A 27,927-nucleotide genomic window follows, 5' to 3' on the forward strand; every position below is an offset into this window, starting at 1 on the left:
CTAAAGACTGACGGGATTTGTAGTTTTTACAACCGGGACACCGATGGAGCAGATTCACTAAGAGAACATCATTACCCATAAGCGCTCGCGGCCGTGCACTTCTTCGCTGACACTAATGTTGGTAGTCTACGTCTTGCTTACGTTCGTTTCCGTCTCTTATCGGTCACTTTTGTATTGATCCAACTTCATCCGTGTTTTTGTTTGTAGCGATAGTTTTACGTTTTGAACGCATGGCTGTTTGGTATCCAGGTATCCACCACAGTGGTTTAAAACATTACAGCCGTAAATAAAAGCTATGTACACCCACATCAACCAAAGAGGCCTGAAACAAGGTTTATTTAGACACAATGTCTTCAACCTCAACTTTGCCATTGGTATGAGCTGAAGACATTTTGAATGTCCCAGCACATCCTCGCTGCAGGGCCGACAGCTCCGTTTTTCCTCTACACACGAGTTTTAGGAACGTAAGATCTGTCTCAAGCAAACGGCCTTCAAGTACGTGGGAATCTAGTGATGGCAGGATGGGTGGACAGATGAACTGGGGCCTTGTCTGCAGTAATGAGGGCGTTGCTCCAGTCTGAAGGAGCTGTGAGGCAAAGTTCTCAATTCACTGGTCCCTCTATGTTCCAACCCCCACCTGTGGTCATGAGGTACGGATCATGACTGAAAGCACGGGATCTCTCGGACACAAGCGGCTGAAATGAGCTTCCACCAGAGAGGGTGGTTGTGCTCAGCCAGAGAGATAACGTGAGCAGCTCGGAGTAGAGCCGCTGCTCCTCTGCATCGAAAGGAGTCAGCTGAGGTGATTCAGGCATCTGATTGGGATAGGATGCCTACTGGGCGCCTCTCGTTGGAGATTTTCTGGAGAGGAGACCACAGTGATTAATCCAGAACTCATTCGAGGGATTATGTGTCCAGTTTGACTAGGGAAGACTTTAGGAACCCCCAGGAGGAGCTGGGCTTTCCTCATGGACCTGTTGTCCACAGATAAGTGATGGATGGATGGATGGATGGATGGATGGATGGATGGATGGATGGATGGACGGACGGACGGACGGACGGACGGACGGGTGGATGGATGGATGGATGGATGGATGGATGGATGGATGGACGGACGGACGGACGGACGGACGGACGGACGGACGGATGGATGGATATCTAATCACACTCATTTCAAAACCCTAATACAACACATTATGATAAATGTATTTATAGATTTCCCCGTCTAGTTTCTCTCATTCATGAGTGTTACCATCACACAGACGCCAAGCATTACAATAAAAAATGTTTTAATTAAAATAAATCAAAGAATTATCTCATTTTCATTTGAAAGGAATTTTTACACAGATTGATAATTGTTGATAATTCATGAATAAAACTGTGAATTGAGTGATGCATAAAATGTCTACCATACTTTTCAATTAAAACAATCTTCTCTTCTTGATAATATAAACATAAAACTGCAGCCAGTCATCATGTTCACTTGAAGTCTGATTTCCCTGTTGACCATTTACAAGTAAATCCTGTCTTTTTTTTTTTTAATAAACAACATTCTCTTGATTGTGTTAAGTGATTAATTTGATATTTGATCACTAAAGAAAGCAGAAGAACTGGGTGATAATAATGTTTTGCCTTAACTGCTAAAATTCAACTAAAAATGAACCGTTAGCCTTCAGATTGTCAGTGAGGAAAACGGTTAAACGTTTTCATTCGGTGTCCTGAGCCTGTCTCGCTTTACATCAGGAGCTGAGTGAAACCTGACCATTTCATCCCAAAGTGGAGCCATGTTTACTGATGTCAGATGTCAGACAGAAGGAAATTAGAAAATTAAAAGTTTCAAATGAAAGAAAGTCTGAAAGTGTGGCCATGGGTGAACCTACCCAGTCTGCGGGTGAGCCCTCGCCTTTCATGTTTAACCCGTTTTTTTTTTTTCTTCCCCTCACCAGCTCCGTCACAAAACAAGTTGTCATGGTAACCTTTTAAATGCAGAGGTTCATTGCAATAAAATTGTGTTAGCAATTTGGAAATGCAATGACGAAACTTTGCATGAATTTCCTTCCCGATGCATGAAAATCAGCACTGAGAAGTGCCGACCGGGGCAACAGGTGTGGGCTACATTCAACTGCCTCTTAGGCTCCATGTTTAAGTCAGTGTGAGGCTGAAACCCTATATGTGATTCATACTTTAGGTGAAAGAACAAACAGGGTAATGTAAGCCCTTCATCTAAACACATCTCAGGGGTTCTTTTTCTCTTTTTTTATTCGGATGTGAATCATAGAATACTGAGCGGTCGGAAAGCCTCCTGGGATAAAGATGCAACGTTTGACTTTTAAAACTGATGTGCCCTGTGGACAAATCAATAAGGGCAGACAGGCACAGGACGGACTGAGAATCCTTCCTGCAACACACCCACTTACTGAGCAAAGCTTTCAACTAAAGTCATCATATATGGAAAATGCTTCGACAGATGAGATCAGTGAATTCCAGCTCTGGTCCTTGAGGAGCACCATCCTACACGTTTTAATTGATTCTCTGCTTTTACTCACCTGACTTGAATAAATGAATAATTAACAGGCTTGATGAAAAGCAGGGAAACAATGAAAACATGCAGGGTAGAGTTCCTCGTGGACCAGGGTTGAAGTATTGTAAATATGTGAAGAATGTGTGTGTGTGTGTAAGTGTAAGGCGGGAGATCGATCTGAAAAACTTAACTTTTAACTTGAAGCACATCTTTATTTGAAAATGTAATTTTTTCTTTTGACGTTTTACGTCACTGTGAAGCAACAGGATACAGTGAAATACGGTTCTGTGGAAAGGTTATGAAAAGTGAATATCTTACCTGTTGTAGGTAGCTCTTTGAAAGACCTCGGTTTAGAAGAAAAGCGGCTTGACAAGCAAATGAGTCCAAGATCAAAGCAGATCTAGAAATAACTCCAAAGTCAGGAATGTCATGGTGGTTTGTTCACGCAGGCTCTATTTTATAAACCTTTATTTATTTAACTTTTAAAGCACATTTACAGGATGTGACAGATCTAAAACCAACTCATCGCAATGTGCCAGAACAAAGAAAACACAAATAAGTCATTGTTATAAACAAAATAGTCCTTTTTTTGTTGCAAAACAAGTTAAACAAATACTAAATGTTTTGGAATTTATAGCCTGAGCGAATTGGACAGGCGTTAAAGAGCAAAGGGCATTTAGCTGGAGCAATATAAGAATCTGCTGCTGAACACAAAAGAATAGAGATAGAACCAGTAAGATAGATGTCAAGACTAAAGGTCAGGGTCCAAGCAGGGAGGTGAAGAGCCATAAAGACAGAGATCAGGATTCAAACACATGCAGCTTTTGTGAAACCTCCGCTAAGTTAACCTACCTTTTTATCTGCGTACTTTACTCAACAAATCAGAGCTTTAAAGGGGACCTATTTTGCTTCCTAGGTCTGTGGGCTGTACAAAACATCTTCATTACATTTAATACACAAAATCATTCTCAGGTATTGAGATTTCACCTGCTCAGTTCTGACTCTCTGAAGGATTAAACGCTGCGGATCCGACGCACATTTATATCCTTATTAATTCAAACTCTGAGGATTCTGACTTTGGGACAGGGGCAGTTAGCGGTTCCGAAACCCGAAAACTGTCCAGATTGTGCAGATTTTGTTTATTACTTTATGAATTAGAACTTTAAAATTAATTTATTTTGAGCAGGCTTCATGACTTTGCTATAAGTAGCTTTAAACTTTAAGCTTTAATTGGCTGGGGTTGAGAGGTTTTCCACTGGGTGATCCTACCTGCTTCCAGATCAGTTCTCAGGAACTCAGGAGGTTCCAGGCGAGCCACGCCGGGCTGATGGTTTCAAATCAGCAGACTGCAGGCCATTAATTGGCCAGGGAGAAACGTGACTGGATGAGTCATGGCAGCGACTGCTTCAAGACCGCCATTTTTTATAGCCACACCATTTTCCTTTATCCAATTTCTTTTGTAACATAATCCTTTATTGGCTCACTTTAACCTTGTATAAGACTAACCATAGTCCGAGCGCCAGGCGTACCATGATGTCCTCGATGTCCTCCATTGCTGGGTGTCGCCAAAAAAAAAACCAACATCAGAGGAGAGTCGAGCAGCCTTGCTGTGACGATCCGCCCACATCGAGGCGGCGTTTAATCACAGAGTCTGTGGAATCGAATTAGGAATTAGGGCGAGGCAGGTCGAGCTAAGCCGAAAACTGATTGTCACAGCTATCCAAAACAGGTAAGATATTTATCATTCATAACATTGTTTTTTTTTTTTTTTTTTTCTTTTTTGACTGAACCCCACTTCAAAAGATCTGAACTATCTCTTAAGTGAATGGGACTTACTTTCTCTTTTTCCCACACAGTGACTGTAGGACCCTGAGAGTCCGCAGCAGCTCACCTGGACCTGGCAGGAGGCGCACGAGCCGCCGCCGCTGCGCGCTGAAGCAGCGCAGAGCAGAGCAGAGCAGCGCCGCCGAGGAGCTCCGCGCCACTTGTTGCTCATGCCTGCAGCGGCTCAGCTTCACCTCAGCGCCGCGGCTGAGCACACCGGAGCGGGCACGGCTCACGGCCGGGCGGAGGAGGTGAGAAGATGGGCGCAGCGTGCGTTTGGCTCTCGGCGGTGCTTTGGCTGGGCGCGCGCTCGGCGGGGCGCACGCTCCTCAACGACTCCTCTCTCCTCCTGGGAGAGGACACTTTGCTGAACCTTTCGGGACGGTCCGGGAACCGCACCTCCTCCCCCTCCTCCTCCTCCTCGGGCTTTCTCCTCCTGGACTTTGACGAGGGGCTGCTGGAGGACTGGCGCTCCCTGGCCGACAGGACGAGCAGCGGGAAGGAGGCGCAGGACGGCGGGGTGAAGGCGCTGCTGGTGGCCGCCTACTCGCTCATCATCGTGGTGTCCCTGTTCGGCAACACGCTGGTGTGCCATGTGGTGGTGAAGAACAAGCGCACGCAGTCCTCCACCAGCTTGTTCATCCTTAACCTGGCGGTGGCTGACATCTTCATCACGGTCCTCAACACACCTTTCACCCTGGTGAGGAGAAACTTTTTTTCTTTCTCATCTCCATAAAGAACAAGAGCTCGGCTCTGAACTGGGTGAGATCAATTAAATATTGCAAACATTTTTCTCATACAGGACTAAACCTTTTTTTTATTATTATTACTATTTTTATTGTTTATTCATCCCAAACTGTTCACACACCTCAGGCACCTCTTTAACATTTAAGCACTTAATGCCATAAGAATAAAACTAAATGAATTGGTAATAAAGTAAACCAGCCTCTAGGGATCACAAGCCAGTGCACCTCTGAAGCTCCCAAGTCCGGGGAAATGGTGAGGGCTGTGTCAGGAAGGGGCATCGGGCGTAAACCCCTTTTGCCAAAACTAACATCCAAGCCATACACCATACATCATACGGGATCGGTCGAGGCCCGGGTCTACAACGACCACCTCAGGTTCTGTTGACAAACAGGGTGCTGCTGTTGGTGGAAGATCACGAGGAGGGAAACGTGCCAGGAGACAGATGGAGATGAGGAAAGGCAAGAGTGTAGGACTGAGGGCAGCAACTCTAAACAGAGGGACAATGACAGGGAGAAGTAGTGAGCTGGCTGACATGATGCAGAGGAGGATGGTAGATGTGTTATGTTAACAAGAGACCAAATGGAAGGGCTGCAAGGCTCGCAGCATTGGGGCATGGTTTAAGCTGTTTACTGTGGTGTGGATAGGAAGAGAAAAGGATCAGGGGTGGTCCTGAAGGAGGAGTTAGCAAGGAACGTAGTCAAGGTGAAAACTGTCAGACAGGGTGATGTGTCTGAAGGTAGAAGCAGAAGGTCTGATGCTGAATGTTGTCAGTGGTTCTGCTCCACAGGTTGGATGTGATCTGAAGTGATAGAGAGTATTCCCAGGGAGGAGAGAGTGCTGATCGCAGCAGATTGGAGCAGATCTGAATGGACATGTTGGTGAAGGAAACAGAGGAGATAAGGAGGCAATGGGCAGGTTTGGTGTCAAGGAAAGGAACCAGGAAGAACAGATGGTGGTGGATTTTGCCAAGAGGATAAAAAATGGCTGTAGTCAACACCAATTTCCAAAAGAAGGAGGAACACAGGGTGACCTGTAAGAGTGGAGGCAGGAGGACACAGGTAGACTGCATTCTGTGTAGAAGAGGTAACCTGAGGGAGATCGTGGACTGTAAGGTTGTGGCAGGGGAGAGCGTGGTCAGGCAGCATCGGATGCTGGTGTGTAGGATGAGTGTTGTGATGAAGAGACATTGTGCTCTGTGGTGAGAACAGGGAGCAGGTGGAGGAGAACCTGGAGAGGTGGAGGGATACACTTGAAAGAAGAGGAATGAAAGTCAGCCGCAGCAAGACAGAGTACATGTGTTAGATGTGTGTGTTAGACGGAGTTAGATGGAGGAGTATGACTCGCTGTGACCCCTGAAAATGGAACAGGCAAAAGAAAAAGAAGAAGACTTTGTAATAAAGGACCGCTGCTTTCTGTAAACTGCTGTTTCTGACAGCAGATCAGGAATGTTGGCACTAATAGATGGCACCAATAATGTCATTCACCCTGAGTGTAACTATGTGTGTTTGTGTGTGTGTGTGTGCTCCAAGATAATCAATTAAACAAAATTGTCAAAACAGTCATTTTTCTGCTCTAACATGAATGTATAGAGCAGAGGTTGTTGTCACCTACTGATAAGGCGAAGGCGCATGACTACGTTTTTGCTTGTGTTTGTGTGTCTGTTATCAGAATATCTCATGAGCCACCAGACGATTTTTAATTAAACTAGAGAAAGATACCATTGGATAAACACCTACAGCTGCTTACCTTTTGGAGTCAACCCAATTCAAGATGGCCGTCACAGCCAACTGAGCTTAGGAAACACAAAGGTGGCTAAAACCCAGTCAGTTTTACAGCTATTGTCCTCAAATCTGGCGTGGTAGTGTACTCTGAGCGTGACATCTTGTGGTATTGCATGGAATTGTGCATAACTTTATTTTCACGGTTTGACCAAAGCTCTGTCATTTCCCAATATGAGATAATCTTTGTGTAAAACTTAGGCTTTAAAGGCAGCATCCGATATGGATTACTTCAAGCAATGCTAGGCCTTCAATTGAAGTCCTTATCGTGATTTGACAGACACGGCTTGTGTGTGTTTCGTCAGGTCCGCTTCGTAAACAGCACCTGGGTGTTTGGGAGGACCATGTGTCACATCAGTCGCTTCGTGCAGTATTGCTCCCTGCATGTCTCCACTCTCACCCTCACCGCCATCGCTCTGGACCGACGACAGGTTTGTTCTCGGATTCCTCTCTCTCTCTCTCTCTCTCTCTCTCTCTCTGTCTGCAGAGCATCTTGGTTTCGGAGTCAAATCCCAACCCTCTCTTTTCCTTTAACTTCCAGCTCAGTCTCTCTCTTTAGAGATGCAAAGTATTATCTTCAAATCCACCGGTTTACCCGCAAGATTGTATCTGATGTTTTCTCTCAGATGGGATTTAAATGAAAATCAGATCATAGAGGAATGTTAAAGTCGCCGATTATGTGGCAAACTGCATCACCGATCTCTTGTGAGTCAGTCATGAGAAGAATGCAGCTGTTAATCTTCTCTCACAGCTCCCGTATCGTGCCTCCTCTTCACACACACACACACACACACACCCTCCTAGGCACATTTTAGGAACTGAGACTTCCCTCATAATGGAGCACTGAGACTGATTTCCAGGTTGCAGACTGGAGGAGAGAGGAGGTGAGATGACACGAAACAGTCCGAGCCCATTCAGAGCGCTGCCGAACGCCTCTGTGAGCTCAGAGATGAAAGCTGCCATTAGTGCCATTCTGCTTTTTTTTCTGAGCTTGTTTTGACCGGTACAATATGGATAATTAATACTGAGGGTGAAACTGAAATACTATTCAGACTCTAGGCCTATGGATCTCACTGCAGTTTAGCATTTTTTGTTTTTTTTTTTACAGTGAAATTGCACTTTTTAGTGCTCCTAACAGTAGGCTTCACAAGCACTGACATTTCAGGTTAATCTATGAAAGCAATATTGATAATAATAATAATTTACAGCTTGAAATTGCAACATACAACAAAAGACATCGTTCTTTTATGAATGCAGACGTTGTGATGTTTGAACTGTATAAGAAGAGTAAAAATAGCCAAGATCAAAGGAAACATTTAGGCTGCTCTTTTTGGTCACCACGGTAACCACACACCCGGTTCTGTCACTCCCTGACTGCCAAGTTAATGAGAGGCAGACTGAAAAGTAAACCTCAAATGTTCACTGTGCTAAAACTATAAGTAATATTGAAAAGGTTCCTGAAGCCTAAAAGGCAGAAACTTGTGTTTATGTTTACTTTTAGCTTTCACCTTCCATTTTACCTCTTTGCTTTGGCCTCTTTCAGCTTTAGCATTTGTTTTTTTTTTAATGCTTTTAGCTTCTGGTCACGCTCTGCTGCTTTTAGTTGGTGCGCTGCTTGTTTTAACTTTAACAACTCAAGGTTTAAGCTTCTTCAGCAAAGTTCACGAGTCATTCAACACTCAGCATTCACGCTTCATTTTTACAGAAAATACAATTTGTCTTGTTGCACATTAAATTCGTTCCAGTGGGAACCAGAGTTGAACACATTTTTACAAAGAACAAACCTCCATCGCAGTCATTTTCAGCACAACAGAGGCAGTATTCCGACACAGTAACATTGCTACTAAAAGCTGAAATACAAACAATATTGTGTAAACAACGAGGCGATGGACAGAGCATCTGTCGCTCACCTCTTTAAAAGACACAAGTGGAGAGATGACAACAAACGTCACTGATTTGAAGCTTTAGCTTAGCACCTTCCTTGGACAATGTGTAAGTGCAGCTGCTGCTCATTAAGCAGCTCGTTAAGCAGCTTTTCAGGCTCAATAATGACCCGTGCTGGAAGACTCAGATAATAAGAGTCAGTTTAGTCCATATCTTCTCTTCCCATTTTGTTCCCTCCCCTCAGAATGGTGTAGATTGATGGCGGCGAGTTTTTCTGACTCATTTCACCAAAAATCCCATTGTCGTCTATATGAGATTTTTCTTTTAATTTTTTTTTGCAATGTTTGTCTACTTTGTACAAAAGTAGCACACAACTCCTGACTTTGATGTATTTGATGTATTTGTTTTTGTAGGTTTTCCTAAAACTGCCCAAATCAAAAATCCTGACACGAACGAATAAATAAATAAATAAAAATAACAGGCAAGTAGTAATAATGGTGTAGATAATTACAGAGCTGCTTTTTAAGGTTTTAAACGTCTGCTGTTGTTACACCGACAGAATATATAATTTTTTAAAAATGAAGTGCAGTTTGTATTTTAATAGGATCTTTTCGCTTTTGAAACTTATCAAATTGAACAGATACCATCTGCCGCTCCTCGAAACAACTTCTTACTTCACTAACCTCTCTGGGAGGAACAAATTATTGTCCACTTGAAGGTGTTGTTTTTTTGTTACATAACCATATTGCTGCCGCACTCGCACGGAATTGTGAAAACCTATATGGGTTTTATCCTCATCGGGGGATAAAAATTAAACTAAAAGGAGGAGAAGAATACCGAATACCTAACTGGAGCAGAGGCTTGTCTAAATAGCAACAACAAAAAAAAGGAAACTTTAAGTAAATGGATTTTTCTAAGGACTTGTGGCCTCATCAGTCCTTCTTTGAGATGCCTTAATAATAACAGAGGACAGACTAGTAAATGGAAAAGTAATGGCAATAGAGAATGGAAGAATAATTAACATAGTAATAAAAAAAGAACATGTCTACCATCATACTGCTGAAGACAAAATGGTAGCAGATCTGTTCTGTTTCCTTTTAAGTTCTCCCCTTGTAGCCAAAGGATACGAACCCCCCTGTTCTCAGACACTTTTATCAAGAAACATCTAAGACTCTGCGACAGACCTAAATGAGCTTGTGCTCTAAAATCAGTGCTTCTCTCGTTTCACTGGCTTCCTCCTCCGTGAATAACAGCGGCGTTTGCCAGTGAAAGCTTCCACTGACAAAAGAAATCTATGATCACCACCAAACATACCCTACGCAACAAGAACAGCTACTCATTTGAGAATAGTAAACTGATTATAGTGGTTTAAAATAATTGTCACTAATGCTTCACTGTCAGAAAAAATTGGAATTTATGATTGGCACCTTTATTGGTAAAGCATTGTAGTTCTGAAGGTTGTGTGTAATAATATCTATGAGTAGTGTGTTCATTTGCTGTTTATCTTGCGGGACTTTATTTTTTATTTTTTTACATCACAGAGTGGCACTTTAAAAGGTACTTATTATAGAAAAATAAATCCCTGTTTGTGAAATAGTATCCTTTAAATCCAAATGCTGAGCTGAATTGTAATACTTTCAGCTCAGACTATCTGTCTTCACTCAGTTTCAGCTTCAGCTCATGCTGCGTTTACTGAAGTGGGAAATCAGAACTTTTGTTTGCTTTTGTCAGAAGGTATATTGTTCCCTTCTGAAAGAAGTAATCTATATTGATTAGTTTGAATCTATAGTCTTGGGAGAATTAAAGGGCATCTTCTTTCGGTGCTATGGTTGCACATATCAGATTGTTAAAAACGATCTGGTGTTTACCACACTCCAAAGGTATTAAAATTCATCCATCCTTCTCCTTTCCTGGTCGCAGGGAGCTGCTGTCTATCTCCAGCCATCACTGTGTGAGAGGCAGGGGACACCCTGGAAGGTCGCAAGTCCATCACAGGGACACATAGAGACAAATAACCATTCACGCTCTCACTCACACCTGGGGACAGTTTAAAGTTACTGGTTAACCTAACATGCATGTTATTTTTTTGGTCTGTGGGAGGAAACCCACGTGAGCACAGGGAGAACATGTAAACTCCACCCAGAAAAGCCCCAGGTCAGGAAGCAATCCTGCAACCTTCTTGCTCGGAGTCACCACTGTGCAGCTGTGCCACCCTGGTATTCAAATCTAGCCTCAAAAATAGAAACACACAACAGACTCCACCGTGTTGTTATTTAATAAACACAAATGAAGCTAAAATGGAAAAACATACAAAATTCACCCCACAATCCAGTAGCTTGTAGAACCACAATTAGCAGCAATAACTCAGTAGTTGTTTTCTGTATGACCGTATTAGTTTCTCACATGGTTGTGGAGATATTTTGGCCCATTCCTCTTTCCAATGTTGCCTCAGCTCATTGAGGTTTGCAGACATTTGTTTCTGCTCAGCTCTCTTATTGTTCCCACAGCCTTTCAGTCAGGTGGAGGTTCTGGACTTTGACTGGATCGTTGCAGCATCTTGATTCTTTTCTTTTTCAGCCGTTCTGTTGTAGATTAGCTGCTGAGTTTGGGGTCATTGTTCTGTTTCATGACCCAGTTCAGTCCAATCCTCAGCTGTCAGACAGGCAGGCTCATATTTGACTCTAGAATATTTAGGTCTGCAGAGGAGTTTATGGTCGACTCAATGACTGCAAGGTGCCTAAAACCTGTGGCTGCAGGACAAGCCCAAATCATCAACCATCCACCACCGTGCTGACAGTTGGTACGAGGTTATTGTGTTGATGTGGTGTTTGACTTTTGTCAAACATGGAGCTGTGCATTATGGGTAAACATCTCTACTTTTTTTTTGTCCTGTTATGGCATTTCAGGCATACCATATAGAGAAGACGGCTGCCTATGTGTGCCAGAACAGGTTTGCTCTACAAAATAAATAAGTAAATAAATAAAAAAGGGGGCGGGTGGGGCTTGGTATCTCTACTTTGGTCTCATCTGTCCAAAGATCTTGTAGCTCATTCAGATTCATCTTTCCAAAGTCATGCTGCCGTGTTCTTTTTAGAGAGAGGAGGCTTTCTCTAAACTAGCCCTATTTGTTCAGTCTTTTTCTAGTTGTCCTAGCCTGAACCATAACATTTAACTTGCTAACTGAGGGTTGTAAAGTATGAGTTGGAGCTTTTGGGTTGTTTGCCTCATTTCTCCTGGCATTGCACAGTCTGACCTTGGGGGGAATTTGCTGGGATGTCTAGTCCTTCACTCGTAAATTACCTCTCTGTAGTGCGATGGATTCCAAATTGGACTCCAGATTTGAGTAAATTTAGAAGCTGGTGATGATCAAATTATTTTCCCTGATGGGAAATGTCTTCAGCTACAGATTAGTCCAGAAAGTCCAGCTACTTTGTTTTCTTTTTTTAAAAAACACTTAGATCAGTGTAATTTATGTCAGCTTTATTTTGAATTTGTTTTTAACTGCAAAACGGAAAGGGGCAAACAGATGGCAACATTTGCCTCATTAGTCCTGTATAATATCCCTGCACAGCATATTATTTCTGCTGTTTCTGCTACACTGTTTTAAAAAATAAAAGTAATCCACTGACCTTTGCTTTCACAGCCAACCAACAGATTCTGATACGTGCTCTGCTCTTAGCTAAAGGGTTTAAGAGTTAAACGCAGATGTGGCTTTAGTGAGGAAAAAAGCAAGAGCAGACTGCAGCAGATGGCTGCTACACACACACCCGAGTCTTTTAGCCAAACTGAGATAGTATTTAGTCTTTCCCTCACAAATTAGGCAGCTTAAAGAAAAAGTTCTGATCAGTCATAAAGATTCAGAGGAGTTAGCTTTTCCAGTGTTGGTCAAGTTAGTTTATCACCAAATGTAACTCCTTGGTGCCTTACAGTTGATCAGAAACTAAACAGCGTATAAAAAATGCTTACAAATAACAGGAGGCAGAGGTTTAGGACACGGCTACTCCTGCCGGCGCTGTCCTTGGTCCTGAATCTAATGGCTGAGAAACTGCAGAGACGTAGAGGGAAGATTTTTACATAACATTGTGTTTTTTCAGACCTTTTCAGCCTTGATGCCACAGGCGTGGGTGAACATGTGAATGTCAGCGCAGTCAACAATCCTCAAAGCTCACAGAGTTTGAAACGTGCATTTACTTTAGGCTAAGTTTAAGAGACAAAGAACAAGGCTGCGTCTGGAAAACAATTTTAACCCTGCGTGTTGAACATCAAAAATAATAGCAACAATAACGAGGAGCGGAATTGCTACTCATGCACTGCGACAAATATTTATTGGTTTGCGAAAACCTATAGCTAAATTACAGAAAGAAAAAAAAAGGGAACGCTGACATCCATTTGTAAAGTAAACAGAAAAGGCAGGAAGTCAGGACAAATTCACTCCAGTTCACTGTGCTTTCTACCACACACCAGTCCAAAGAATCCATTATAACCTTTGTGCTTCTGGGTTGATGAATCCAGCTCTAATATAAGTGGTCACTGAATCACTAAAAGGCAGCATCCTGTCAGCCTGCAGAGTTTCGTAATTGGACCCCATCAGTGCAAATACGGAGTCAAAATGTAGCCTAGCCATCGTTCTTGCACTTAAACACTTGGAGTTTCCTGTTTTATCTGTTTCTTTCCCCCTCCCAGACCTGGAAAGTGTCAACCCTGACCCCTTCATCAAGAGAAAGTGCAACTGTATGTCAACAGTACTGTTGAGAAGTTTGCCCCGAACTTTGTTAGATGTTGCTTCCGAGCAGGCACACTTTCATGCAATCTTTACCACTTATTGCCATGAAAGACAGGCAGTTGTGCGTCTGTGTGAGGGTGTGCATGTGCTTGTTTGTCTGTTCATGAGCGAAGTATCTCCTTGACCCGCTCACCGGATGGGTTTTAATGAATAATTGAGCTTAGCAGACACAAAACTAGCTTTCACCCCGTCAGTTTTACAGATATTGAGCTAGTAATTGACTGTAGCAGGGAGTCATCCCCAACACTAACACAGATCAGCTCAGATGTTATGTGTCGACACGACACCGGTTCTTCCTTTGATTTAACCTTTTTAATACCTGAATGATTCGTAGGTCAGAGTTACGTGGACCCCCCATCCCCACCCCCCCAAAAAGTAAAAACAACAACAACAACAACAAACAACATTCCAAAGAAAAGATGAAGCGCAGGGCTGCAAATGAATGAAAACACCAAAGGAAAAAAGAAAAACTTTAAAAGACCTTCAGAAAATCTGAAGAAATATTGATCAAGACCACTTTTAAGGGTTATAAGAAGGTCTGGCTGCTTAGAAACAAAATGCAACAAAATGATGGAGGGCTTCAGATTTCCAGCACAGCGCTGCATGCCAACCTCACCACATCTCAAGACAGTTACAACAACAAACAACCCCTCTGAACCATAAAACCCTGCACGGATTCATAAAACTTCTCTGTCAGCGGCTCTCGTGTATCCTTGGCAACCTCCTTCAGATTGACGAAACCCTTTAAAAGGCTCCGAAATGCGGTCTCAAATCATTAAGACTTCTCTCTGCCGCAGCTCTATAAATTTTTAAGCGTGGCGGCTCCTTCTGCGTCCGCCTCTGCAGCTCCACATCGACAGCGTGTCGTGTGGGGCATTGTGACACTAATGGCACGCTTCAAACTGTGTCGGAAACGACGTCCGGCTCCTCCCCGGGCGGCGATGGGCGGCCGGCGGTCCTGAATCGAAACAAAGGTTTTATTAGCGGCGCCTCATTAAAGGCCAGCTGATACGGAGTCATGATGTTCAATTACACGGAGGTGATGATCACGCAGAGGATGGAAGGGGTTTGTTTCCAGAGAGCGGCTGTAAATTCTGCCACTCGTTTAGCTCGCTAATGCACTCAAATGCACGCAGCTACTGTTTTACACACACACACACAAAAAGAGGAAATCAATTTTAGCCAAATGGAGACCGTCATCGGAGCACAGATGCACTTGATGCACCTGTGACGATGAAGCTGCTGAGCAGAATGAGTAAGCATCACATTTTTAAGTGAATCCTTTTTTTTTAAAGTTTTTGCAGCCTACAGTACCACACACTGAGTTGAAAAAACATTTCCCCGCAGCAGCAGGTGGTGCTCCTGCCCCAAGTTGTCACTCCACATTAAAACTGTCCAGAAATGTCTCAACTGACGTGGATCACTTCATTAACAAGGCCGGCGGCTGAAGCGACCCCTGCTGATGAGGGAAATTACAAATCATAAATGCAGATGACCCCGCTGAGAGGACGTATTGATGCAAATTTAAAACTCGGGAATATCAAGGAACGAGTTGTTCGACTCGCTTAATCAGCTGGCTGTTTTCTCACTCACAAAAAAGTTGGCAAGTTTTCTAAAGTTTACCCGAAACCTAAATGCGATTTCATTTTGTTTGTTTAAGCCTACAAGAAACAGACACATGGACCAACTCCTACTTATTTTGAAACTTTGAAGTTGTATGGCAGCAACACACAGAAAAAAAAAAGTTGGAGGAGAGGAGTGTTTACAGTTGTTACCTAATCCTTTTTTTTTACACTTTTTGTAGAGTTTAGAAGCTGAGGATGATACCTGTTAGAGTTTCCTCAGGGGGATCTGTATGTGTTCTCACTGAATACAAGATTTCACTTTCTAAAGGAAGTCTGTGGTTGTTGTTGTATTTTCCAATTTACAATGCAGCATGGATTGTCAGTAGGAGGTAGATTTGGCCTGAAGGCTGGTCATTCAAGCACACACACACACACACACTCACACACACACACACTGTGTCTATGAAAGCCGTACCAGAGGAAAATCTAGCATCATTTGAAGGACTGCCTGCCACCTGCCACCTTGCACGCCAAGGTTTCAAATAAAGATGTGGTGTGATCCGTTAGAGACCAGAATATATGTTGGAAAACAATCCGTAAAAGCGACCGATTTGCTGCCAAAATTGTCTAGCTTGAATCAGCTCAAGTCCAAACGTCAATCAGCTGTAGGGATCCATCGGATGATTACTTTCTGAGAGTTTCATGAAAAATCTGTTATCAAGATATTCTGCTAACATGGCACGAAAAAACAGAAAAGGCCCGCTGTGTCCTGGAAAAATGAGAACACCTTGTCTCTTGTAAATGTTCTTGAGTGTCTTGCTGGCTTGCAATTTTGTGAAAACAAGTGATGTATTTAGGTTTTTGTTGCATTTAAAAAAATGCCCCAAACTGTTTCTGTAAGGAAAAAAAAATAGACAAGGTCAGTACTGACAGTACACTGTGCCTCGAAAAGGCAAATATTTCATGTCGTGAGTGCCCTGTAACTAGATTTAATTTCTTATCTTGCGGAGAAACAGGAAGCCTCCTTTTTTTCCTGTTCACAGCTGCCTGACATGGCTTTGAGTGACAATGTGCCTCTCCTGAAGAGAACTCATATTTGCAGCAAATAAAATGACATTTAATTAAGTTGTGAATTTAATTAATGTTTAATCCAACAGTGACACAGGTTAATTAGCAGCAACATAAGGAAGACGTATTGCTGTTATTGCTGACGCCTTTTTCTCTGCTTCACACACTGGCCCGAGTGATTTTACTGCCTGGAGCATACACACATGCTTTATATTGATTTGCTGTGTGTCTGTGTGTGTGTGTTTGCAGTGGATCTGATCTGCACCTGTTGATTTTTTTTCCTCAGGTGATTTTACATCCTCTCAGACCACGCATGACTCCAGCCCAGGGAGGTGTTTGGGTCGCTGTTATCTGGATAATGGCCAGCTGCTTCTCCCTCCCACATGCAATCTACCAAAAACTCCTGACTTTCACCTACAGGTAAAACTCCACCATGTCCGTTGAGTGGTGCTGCTGTTTAATAAGGTTAGAGACAAACAAGGACTTTGGGGCGAGAGTCATGCTCGACTTAGCATCAGCGTTGTTTTTCTAAAACCAGTTTTGGAAGAGCTGACGTGATGTGATGAAGGGGAAAAGCTGTGAAAACACAGTTCTGCTGATAAAATGAGACCAAAACCAAGAGAAAATGAGCACTTTCTGTGGAAATGCAGTGTGAGTGCTGAACAGGTCTGCTGAAAGGGGTTGAAAAGGCTGAAAAAAGCTAAAATGATCAGAACAAAAGCTAAAATTTGCAAATTAGTTGATAGTAGTCAAACTTTACAAATAGGTAGATTAAAGCTAAAACCAACAAAGCTATCTAAAAGCTCAAAATAGCAGTAGCTAAAAGCAAAATCCAGCAAAACAGCTGAAAGCTAACTAAACAACGTCTGACTCGAGCCGTTCAGTCCTCTTATCACTTAAAGTGCTAGTACAGATCTTTTGAGGTGGGGTTCTGTTAAAAGGTTGTGAACAAATAATGTCTTACCTGTTGCAGATAGCTCCTTGAACGACTTCAGTTTGGAGAAATAGTTTAACTAGACCAAACAGGGTCAGGACCACAGTGGATTGCTACCAAAAAAACTCCAGCTTTATCTGCCATTTTATACATCTTTACCACATTATGTGGTTATTTATTTGACTTTTATAGTTACTTGCAGTCACAAATGGCAGCGGCAACAAATAGCTGCAGCACTTCCGGTACATCATGGGGTACATATGTCTGCTTTTGTTTTGCATTGGACTGTAACTCCATCAAACCTTATGGTTATTTACAGTGTAGACTGAGGTGACTGTGGTCCGTTACCAGTAATGGTCTATTTAAAACTTGTGTTACGAAATGAAGCAGCTTAAGAGTAACCCAGCAAAGCAACCATCTGATGAAAAAGGAAGGTAAATAAAAATAAATAGCTAAATAAGTCATTCATCCCCAAGGAGAAATTCAAATGTCAAGATATTGTCTTTTTATCATTTCAGAAAAATAGACATTCCATAAATCATGACCATAAAAAGACCATTAAAACACAAAAACTATTCATCGTCCATCACAGTTGTAGCAGGATGATGAAGACAAAGGACTTCCTGCAGCATAGTGAACAACTATTTCCTTTTTATTTATTTATTTGTTTTTTTACAGTACATTAATTTTCCATTAGATGGTTACTCTGCTCAGTTATGCATAACATGCTCCATTTTGTATCTTCAATTTTGTATGGACCATTAATGATAACAAACTGGAGCTAACACAGTTTTCAGTGTAAATAACACATAAAACAAAAGTGTAGAAGTTTATGAAACAATGTTCCATTGGATGACTTTTTTGAGATCATAACTGCTTTAAAACAGCAGAAATCCACATTGGATCCCCACTCATTAGCCATTAGCTCGTCTCCCCAGAGAAAAACGTCCGCCCTCAAAGGACGTCTGCCTGATAAGGCTCGGAGTAATTTCTGCTGATCACTGATAACCACTCCACAGAATAACACAGCAAAAAACAAAAAATCCACACTGCTTCTTTAAATTGCCAAGAGGTATCAGAGTATGAATGTTTGCCAGCTATTTTCTTTCCTTGACGGTGTTTGTTTTGAGTATAGATCATTAAATCAATATTCCTCTGCATGTTATGCATTGTGGCTCTCTTACTTGATGTAAAAAAGAAAAGAAAGAAGGTAAACTGATTAAGTTCAGACTTAAATTGATTCATATCTACAACCCCAATTATGAAAATGGTTAGGACTTTGTGTGAAATATAAATAAAGGCAGAATGTAGTAATTTTATTCACAGTGAAACCGTAATGATATTAAATATTGACACTAAGAAATTGTACTTTTTGGGGGAAAAAAAGGGTCATTTTTGAATTTTATGACAGTAACTCTTTTCAAAAATTATGGAACAGTTCACCAAAAGGTTGTAAAAGAAGTGGTACGAATAAGAAACAGCTGGAGGAGCATTTAGCAGTGAATTAAGTTGCAACACGTCAGTCAGAGGACTGGGAATAAAAAAGAGCATTTTAGAGAGGCTGAATTTCTAAGAAGTAAAGATGGGTAGAGGTTTGCCAGTCTGCTAAAAACTGTCTGAAGATAGTGGAACAATTTCAGAATAATGTTCCTCACTGGAACTTCAACAAATCACCGTCTGTGAGCACAGTTCACTGTGCCAGGTTAAAGCTCCTTCATGCAAAAAATGAAATCATACTTAAACACCATCCAGAAACGCTGCCGGTTTCTCTGATTCAAAGCTCATGAGGGAAAGTGGAAAATTGACGAATCAAAATTTGAAATTCTTTCTTGAAACCACAGACACCACGTCCTCCGTACTAAAGAGGAGAGGGACCATGTGGCTTGTTATCTGCGTACAGTTCCAACGCCTGCCTCTCTGATGGTATGGGGGTGCATTAATGCCTCGGACATGGGCAGCTTACACATCGGGAAAAGCACCGTTAATGCAGAAAAGTACAATAACACAATCTCCCAGCCAGCAAAACAAGTCGAGCAAATAAGACCCACGCCTGTTGAACAGCTAGAATCCTACATCAGACAAGAATGGGTCAACATTCCCTCTAAAACCTCCAGCAGCTGCTCTCCTCAGCCCCTGGATGTTTACAGACTGCTGTTAAAAGAAGAGATGATGCTTCACAGAGGGAAACATGGACCTGTCCCAGCGTTTTTGAGATGTGTTAAACATGGTGCAATTTCTTAGTTTCAGCATTTGATGTGACTCCTGTGTTTCACTGTGAATAAGACATGGGTTTATGAGATTTGCACATCACCCCGTCCTGTCTTCATTTACATTTCACACAACGTCCCAGCTCTATTAGGCTTGGGGTTGTATTTCCCTTCGTGCCAGGTCACAGCTCTGTGTGGAATGCTGATGTACAGTGTTATAGATTTTGTTTATCGAAGAAAAACAACAGCAGAGAGACGTCCGGATTATTCAAAGATTTACGATTGGGTTGACCCTGGACCATACGTGCTCCACAGCGCATTGTTGTGCAGTAACTCTCCTCCCTGTTCCTTTGTCGTCTTGATTAAATCAGTGGTTTTATTTGGGTCTAATGACAGTGTATAGTTGTTGAGTGTGTGGAAATTACATGCCAGTAAATTCTTTCCCTGGAAGACTTTGTTGTTGTCTTCTCACTGTAAAAACTGCTGGGCGGTACAGAATGTACCCAATGAGCTGTTTGGAGCTTAGCCTGATTTTTAATCATCATCATCATCCATTGACCAAAAAGAAAAAAAATCAGATACTGTATGTAAACCTCCACTGAAATATGTACATGCATTATAATCGATTCTCCAAACACCCCGACGTCTTCCTGTGACAGTAATAATTCACACTGTGGCCATTTGGCAGAAGGCTCTAATAACAATCCATTTGTTCATATATTCATTCATTCATCACTAATTACAGAGACTCTTTGTGCTCTGAGTTGTATTAAGAAATCAAATAAATTCTCACTTGTGAGTACTTTTGGGAACACAAAATGAGTCATCAAATGCTTAATAAACACAGACGAGTAAACGACTGAACAGAAGCAAAAGTGATATTTAACCAATCAGTGAAAAATTAATTAGTTGCTTTCTCAGAGTGCGTCATAAAACCCAATAAAAGTGGCTGGCATTATTTCTGGCATCAGTAGCCACAAAAATATGAGAATAGTATGTTTTCTCTACCTTATCTAACCTCTTTATTTTTGCTTCTGACCAAAGGTGGAAGGGCGATAATGTTTTTGCCTCTGTGCGTGTGTGTTTGTTTGTCTGGTTCACATTTCATGGATGTAATGACTGCTCGTTCATTTACAAACGATGAACTTTTGAAGTCACCTCAAATTCAAGGTGGCGAATTTACATTAAACCAACACAAAAATGGCTCTAAGTCAGTCAGTTTTACAGATACTGAGCTAAATTTGATGTGGTAGTAATAGGGATTGAAAACATCTCTCAATTTCTAAACACAGATATATAACTCTGTCTCTTCCATTCATCCATTGGTGAATGAATGGAGTTTACAGCACTGATTAGAGTCTAATCAGTGCTTCTACAGAGTCTAATCATTAGACTCTATAGAATGATTCACCTTAGGTTTGTAGAGCTGTAGCAGAGTGCTGTATGAATGTGTGTGTGGATGGATAAATGAGAGCACAGATTGTGTTTTAAAGCACTTTGAGTGACCTGGTTGGCTAGAAAGGAGCTATATAAGTACAGTCCATTTCCCATTTACTACCTCAGATTATTCCTGTGGTGGAGCAGAGGCTCTACTCCGAGCTCCCCCCGGATGACTGAGCTCCTCACCTTATCTCTAAGGCTGAGCACAGCCACCCTACGAAGGAATGTATCCGTGAGCTTGTTCTATGAATATTATATGAACCCGCAGCCAAATCTTATGACAATAGTTTAGGGCTGCAACAAACACAGATTTGTAACAAAAGAGTTTTGGCTTTTGGCTCAGCTCCATCTCCACCACAACGGACCAAATCAACTCCCTCATTACTGCAGACGAGACCTCGATCCATCGATCCATCTCCCACTCCATCCTACCATCACTCGTGAACAAGGGTCTCAGATACTTGAACTCCTCCTCTTCAGACAGAGATGCACCCCAGACCCATAGAGAGCACTTCACCTTCAATGCAGCATACGATATTAAAGGTGGACTACTTTTGTTATATTAAATTTAATACTAGAAAGTCTCTCAGAATATGCTTTTTAGATGTAGGTGAGAAAAAAAGAGGATGTGTCTCAGTGTTAGAATCATAGAATTGAAATTTTATGTTAATTTCTTTTGTGTAAACAATAATGACAGAGATAGTGTTCATTGAAGACATAAAAATGTGTCACAGATCCATCTGTTCCTGCCACGTCTCTTGTCTCATGTTATGCCACAGCCACTTAACTTCCCACTCCCAGTTTCTAGCCACGCCTTAGTTTCCATGACCACACCATCAGTCTCATCTGTTTCACCTGTTCCTGGCACTACATATACTCACAGCTCCCAGTACTCAAGCGCCAGATTATTGAAAGCCTCACAGCAAGTAAATGTCCAGCGTTATCTCCTCGTTCATGCCTGATCTCGACCCTTGCCTGTTCCACGACCATCGTCTCTTGCCTGCTCCCTGCCTGTTACTGCTTTGGACTCTGACCTCTCGTTACCGACCTCGCTCTTTGGATTTTCCCTCTCTGGTTTTGGCTTCGGACTTCTGACTCCCCGGTAACGACCCCACGCCTGTACCTGGACTTTCTCTCACGCCTCAGCCCCTTTCAGACAAGCCTGTCTGCAACTAGCTACCAAGCTAAGGAGGACTTACCTGTTCTGGTCCCGATCCATGACGGTCACGTGAGTGCGCTGTTCAGAGCCTCAAGTCCCGCTCTTAGTCTGTCCATAATAAAATCCTTAAAACTTCGTTATTGTGTTGCGAGTCTGAATCCTGTCAAGTCCTGCCTTGTCAAAAATGAGCCTAATATGCTTTGACTAAAGAGGAATTGAGAGGAATTTAATTCTTACTTTTGCTAAAATACAGGCTTTTTCCTAAACACAGTTTTTTTTTAAAGAGATGAGAAGCATATTAAAGTCAGAACATTAATTATTAATTCATTACACTTTATTATGCACAAAATCATAGCCATTTTCTATTAAAGAAGGTTATTTCTGAATAATTAGTGAGTATGTCAGTTTGCATTTAGGTAACAGAAACACTGCAGGGAAATTTGTCATAAAAGTAAAGTTTTTATATCTTTTAAAGTGGGCATTGGTGGAAAGGTTATGAACAATCAATATCTTACCTATTGATAGATCTGATAGTTCTCTAAATGGCCTCAGTTTGGAGAGATAAGAGTTTTTTTCTGATTAAATTAATGAGCTAATGATTAGACTAAGTAGGGATAAGACCAAAGTGGATTGATGCTGTCTTTAAACAACTACAGTCTCAAAGCTTTCATAACGAAAACACCATTTTATAAACCTTTGTATATTTGTCAGTTTTGTTACATGTTTATTTACATTGAACTGTGGTAATTTGTAAGGAAAAATAGCAGCAGCAGCAGCTAGCTGTAGCATTTCTGATATAACCTGGGCTGCCAGAAATATCAGAATGTATATGCCAGATTAATTGTGCAAAAGTAAATTTGTGGCGATGTGAAGGCTCGTATTTACCAGTCAGGTAAAAGTTTACCATCATCATCACCCTGTATATCTACTGTCATGATGTGGAGTGACGACGGCGAACCCAGAGCGCAGACTCATATTAAAGAAAGAAAAACTAATTAAACTAAGAAAATGAACAAAAACAAAAAGCTGACGTGGCAGCAAACAGATAAGAACTAAATAAGAATACATAAATAGAACAGAACTCAGAAAACCAGGAACACGGAGCCAAGCAAACAAGAGAGACAAACATCAAACAAATCTTAGACAAACCAGAGACAAACCTTAGACAAACCTTAAACGATGGACCAGCGAGGTATGAAGAGAAATGACCGGGTTTTAAAGTGCAGAGGATAATTGTGGTAAGTGGATTCAGGTGTATGGGAGCAATCATGGGCAGGTGGAGATGGGCGTGACCAGGAAACAGCAAAAGGGTGACTGGGGAGGAGTGAATACAAAAGCACAAACATGAGGAAGACAGAACCCAAATGAACCAAGAAGAAAAACAAAAACCATAAAACTAAAAATAAGAAACAAAACCCAAAATACAACCCAGAGAACTAAAATCAAATCAAAACAAAACCCAGCAAAAGCCAAATCACCACATCTACATACCAAAGATGATGTTCCAGTGTCAGAGGACCTGCAAATGAAAGTCAGAAAATTTGACTGGTTGGTCCGAAAGATCTCAAACACTTGGAACAAAAACTTGATCATAAGAATGGGCGTTTTAGGCAAAAGGACTCTTCAGATTCATTAGTAATTATTCAGTTTTTCTTCAAAAATCTGATCCCTCCCCCCATCCTGTCCTGGTCATGTTCCTTCGGTCCACCTACCAGCCACCTCTCCAAACAAAAGACAAACTTGCAGCATTTCATGCTTATTTTTTGTCCTATACTCTTGTAGGGCTAATTAATATAGCACAAGTGTCAGCACAACCAAATGTTTAAAAACAGAGAAAGTTGTCTTGAAAAGCCTTAAACTCAGCTGCTGCGTTGTCATTTGAGTTTATTGCTTGTTTCTTGTTTTTGCTTTAATTAGTGTGTCCACATGGTTTGGACTTGCAGTGAAATAAAGTTTATTTAACTCAAGTCCTACATCTAAAAATCCCTTCAATGAAACAGGATTTGAGTACAGAGAGATGTGCTGCTGGTAATTCTACTAATTAAGGATCTTTATAGTCTTTAATCTTCACCAGTCCAATGAACCAATGTGGAGGGTGGGAAGCACATATTTTGGCAGTAAAGCTGAGCTCACCCGTGACCATAGTTTCCACTAATCCTTTCAAAATAAACTACGATGGCAGAAACAGATGCTGGGACTGAGAGGGGTGTTGTGTCGTTGCAGCAGGAAACAACTTAGTGTGTCATTATCAGGTGCCAGTGTAAAAGCAACAAACACAACAACAACAAAAAACGGTTGCTCAAAATTCTTCAGATTCGCTCATTTTAATTAGACTTTCAATATTTCAAAATCCCTGCCCAGTCCACTTGATACCGTCTTCTTTGAAAACTGTAAATGGGAACTTTTTGTTGTTGTTTTTTCTTGTTCTTGCTCTTATTATTCCTCACAATCTCATATTATTCTCATGTTTGTCATCCTTTCTCCAATCTTCCCCTCGTCAGCAAAGAAAAGGAGCGGAGCCTGTGTGTCCCAGACTTCCCTGAGCCATCGGACGTCTACTGGCAGTACATTGACCTTCTGACCTTCATCCTGCTGTACGTGCTGCCGCTCATCATCATCACCGCCTCCTACACTACAGTGGCCCGCCGGCTGTGGCGCCACAACGCCATTGGTGACACGACGACAGCCCAGCACGCCACCCAGAGGAGGAAGCGCCGCAGAACATTGGCCATGCTGCTCCTGGTCGTCGGCGTGTTCGCCATCTGCTGGTTCCCCCTCAACTGCTACGTGGTGCTGCTCTCCAGCCAGGCCATCCACTCCTCCAACGCTCTGTACTTCTGCTTTCACTGGCTGGCCATGAGCTCCACCTGCTACAACCCGTTCATCTACTGCTGCCTGAACCCCACCTTCCGTCAGGAGCTGCGGCTCCTCTTCGACAGGTGCCGGTGGAGGCGGAGAGCGGCAGTCGGCTTGGACCCGGAGCATCGCCCCGCAGTCGCCTGCGCCCCCTGCCACAGGGCTGCCTGGCCCGACAACCGCGAGTCCTCGAGGCCGAGCCACGCCCTGTCGCACCTGGGTCAGGGTTCCCTGCAGCAGAGCCAGGCCTCGTCTAGCCACTCCCACAACCTGAAGGACGCCCACGTGCTCTTCACAGCCAGGCAGGCCCTCACGGGGAGAACAGACATCCTCTCAGTGGAGCCCATTGTGGCTGAGAGATAACCAGACACAGCTGCTTCAGTTCCCACTGGAAATGAAAGGCTGAACACAGATGCGTGCCTGGACTGGTGCAGGATTTTGATAGCAGCAGGCTGAAAGTTAAACTTCCCAGAGGAAGTTAAAAATGCGACTGCTTCTCCATTAGAGGTTCATAAAAAGCATTCTCACTGTCTTTTTTGAGCCTTTTTTTCATGTGGCATTTTTCACTTCTGATGCCTTTTGTGGTGCATTACATATCCAGAAATATCTCTCTGCTTTAAAATCATTCTCTCCACGAGGTTGGCTTTCCAGAACTTCCATTTAAAGCTTTGGTTGTTTCTGACTTTGCTCATAATCTACGCACAGCTTTTGTCTCCTTACAGTTTTTATTTTTGCATTCTACAATAAAAGAACTAAACACTCAGCCTGCACAAGAACATATTCAGGATGAAATCTTCACTTCAATTTATTCTATCCTTTTAAGTCCATCCCACTGCCTGCCTTACTGTTTTTTTAACCTGGAGGCTTTGAGAGTATCTGCAGTGAAATACCAGCAATTAAAAAATTAGTTCAGTTCACGATCATCTTTTGTTTTCGATGGGATATTTTTGGGGGGCTCCTGTGAGATGAGAGTCGACAATCATGTCATAATCTTTGGAAAATACCTGGCATCTCCATTACACTGTGACCACTTTGGATCTTTACAGACTGAATGTATTTGTCACCAAATTGCTCTTGTTGCTGGGTCTGCTATGAACAAAAATGGACGATGAATGGAGCCGCCGTGGCTTTACCTCTTGGCATGTGGACTAATGACGGGGAGGCCTTGGCTTTGGCATTTGGACAGTTTGCATTGACGGTCTTTTGTTTGGTTGTATTGTGGCTTTGATAAACGTACAAAACGCACCATAATTATCGGCCGCCACCATGAAAGGCGGGCGTTTATGTGATGTGTGCGTGTTTCTCTGTCTAATGAATATGTAACAAACCACTGGATGGATTTGAATGAAACTCAGAAAGTAATCATTGGATGTCCAACTGACTGCATTTTGGAGAATCTGAGAATCAAGATGGCTACCACAGCTAACTGACCTTCGTACTGAGCTGTATCTTTGGTTCGGTAGTAGCTGAGACTCATCCCCAACACATGCTCTCAAGCACCAAGTGATTGAACAATGTTTGTTTTTATATTGATTCAGCTCTGTCTCAAACCAGCAGGTGATATGCATTCCTTCAATGAATACTATTTTTAATTTAGTCTATTTTCCTCTTGATGAGATATTTGTTTTTGTGTTTCCTGCTCTGCTTTCTAGCAGGATGTTGGACACTACTGTTATCAGCGTAATAAATGCAGGGATGAGGAGTTCACTTGAACAAGCCACATCAGGAAGACGACAGGTGAAAGTAGGCGCAACTGTTAGAACCACTGAGACCCCAATATATATATTTCTGAACTTTTTTGTGTTCATTTATTAATTCATTCACTAGAATTCCGCTTAAATTTTACGATCACTACAGTAAGGTTCAGATAAACTGTTCTCTTTTTTTTCCCTAAAAAGGCACAGAATGACTTCAGCGCGGTTCAAAATCTAAATCGGCTGCAGCGTTTAGAGGTAAAAAGATTAAGTGGTGTACAAGTTACCCAAATTGGAGCCTAATTTTAACATCCAGTGCCTGGTCTCTCTGTCAAATGTAACAAAATGGACTGCCTCTACATTTTTAAAATTGGCTGACTCCTATAAATCTGCTCTGAGCCAATGTGAGTGGGTTTGCACGATTTCCATGCCGGTACTCAAAAAAGCGAGAGCAACTTTACTTTATCGCTGTGGAGTGGTGTGAGGATTCAAAGTGTGGACGATGAGGCAGAGGAACTAAAGTTAAAAAAAAAACTTTAATGAAGTAAACAAAAAAGGCTGGCGAGGCAGCACAAATCCCCAAAACTAGGGCACAAACAAACTACGGCAGGGGTCGCAGTGGTCCACACATGATTCAGTGGTTCAATTGCCTATTCATGTTCTGCTGAAGCCTGTTAATCACCCACTGATTCAAATCAGGTGTGTTAGAGCAGAGAAGCAAGTAAAACATGCAGAACTGTGGTTGGCCATCCCTGAACTAACAAACAGGGAACAAACAGTTTAGCAAAACAGTAAAATCTGACAACAGGATGGAGAAAACAAGGAGCTTAAAGGCTGTATTGATGCTGGAGGGGGTGATTACTGAGTGACTACAGCTGGGCTGATTAGCAAATGAGGGACAGGTGAGTAATGAGCTGGAGCGAGGGATCACTGAGGGAAGCAATGGTGGAGAACTGGGAAACTAAAGAAACAGAATACAATGAAATTGAACACTTGAGTATAAAGAATGAGAAATAAGAACCAGGAAAAATACAGAACAGCACAGAAAACCCACAACCCTGACATCACTGGCCGGGTCACCATCAAATCTAACGTTTGGATATCATTTAAACTTTAAATAAAAGTCTGCAGAGCATCGGTTATGTAAATAAGAAGTCTGAGCTCCTACTTGTTGAGACGTCACATAACTCATATGAGATTAACGCCTCTGACACAAGCAAATACAAGAAAACGACATGAAGGTGCAGGTATTTAAAGAATATCTTTACCACAGCTTAGAAGATCTAAAGTAATTATATATATATATATATATATATATATATATATATATATATATATTTTATACAGATTCAACATAGCAATGCTGAGACCTCAAAGAAAAGCTGAATGTAACTTTACACATCCATGCAGCCAAACTTTAAATGATGGTTAAAAAAAAAAAACACTGAAAACGTTTAATTGTTAGTG

The 27,927-nt window shown here is 42.0% G+C and overlaps 1 protein-coding gene across 1 annotated transcript; it reads left to right on the forward strand.

The window, feature by feature from the left end:
* The first annotated feature begins 3,964 nt into the window (after positions 1–3,964).
* Positions 3,965–27,736, forward strand: gpr83 (G protein-coupled receptor 83). Its single transcript, XM_017441644.3, has 4 exons — positions 3,965–5,045; positions 7,176–7,301; positions 16,457–16,590; positions 24,412–27,736. Exons 1-4 carry the CDS (start codon positions 4,605–4,607, stop codon positions 25,127–25,129), a joined length of 1,419 nt encoding a protein of 472 aa, XP_017297133.1. The 5' UTR covers positions 3,965–4,604; the 3' UTR covers positions 25,130–27,736.
* Positions 27,737–27,927: the final 191 nt, after the last annotated feature.

This window comes from Kryptolebias marmoratus, linkage group LG3 (genome assembly GCF_001649575.2).
Source record: "Kryptolebias marmoratus isolate JLee-2015 linkage group LG3, ASM164957v2, whole genome shotgun sequence".
Taxonomy (NCBI): domain Eukaryota; kingdom Metazoa; phylum Chordata; class Actinopteri; order Cyprinodontiformes; family Rivulidae; genus Kryptolebias; species Kryptolebias marmoratus.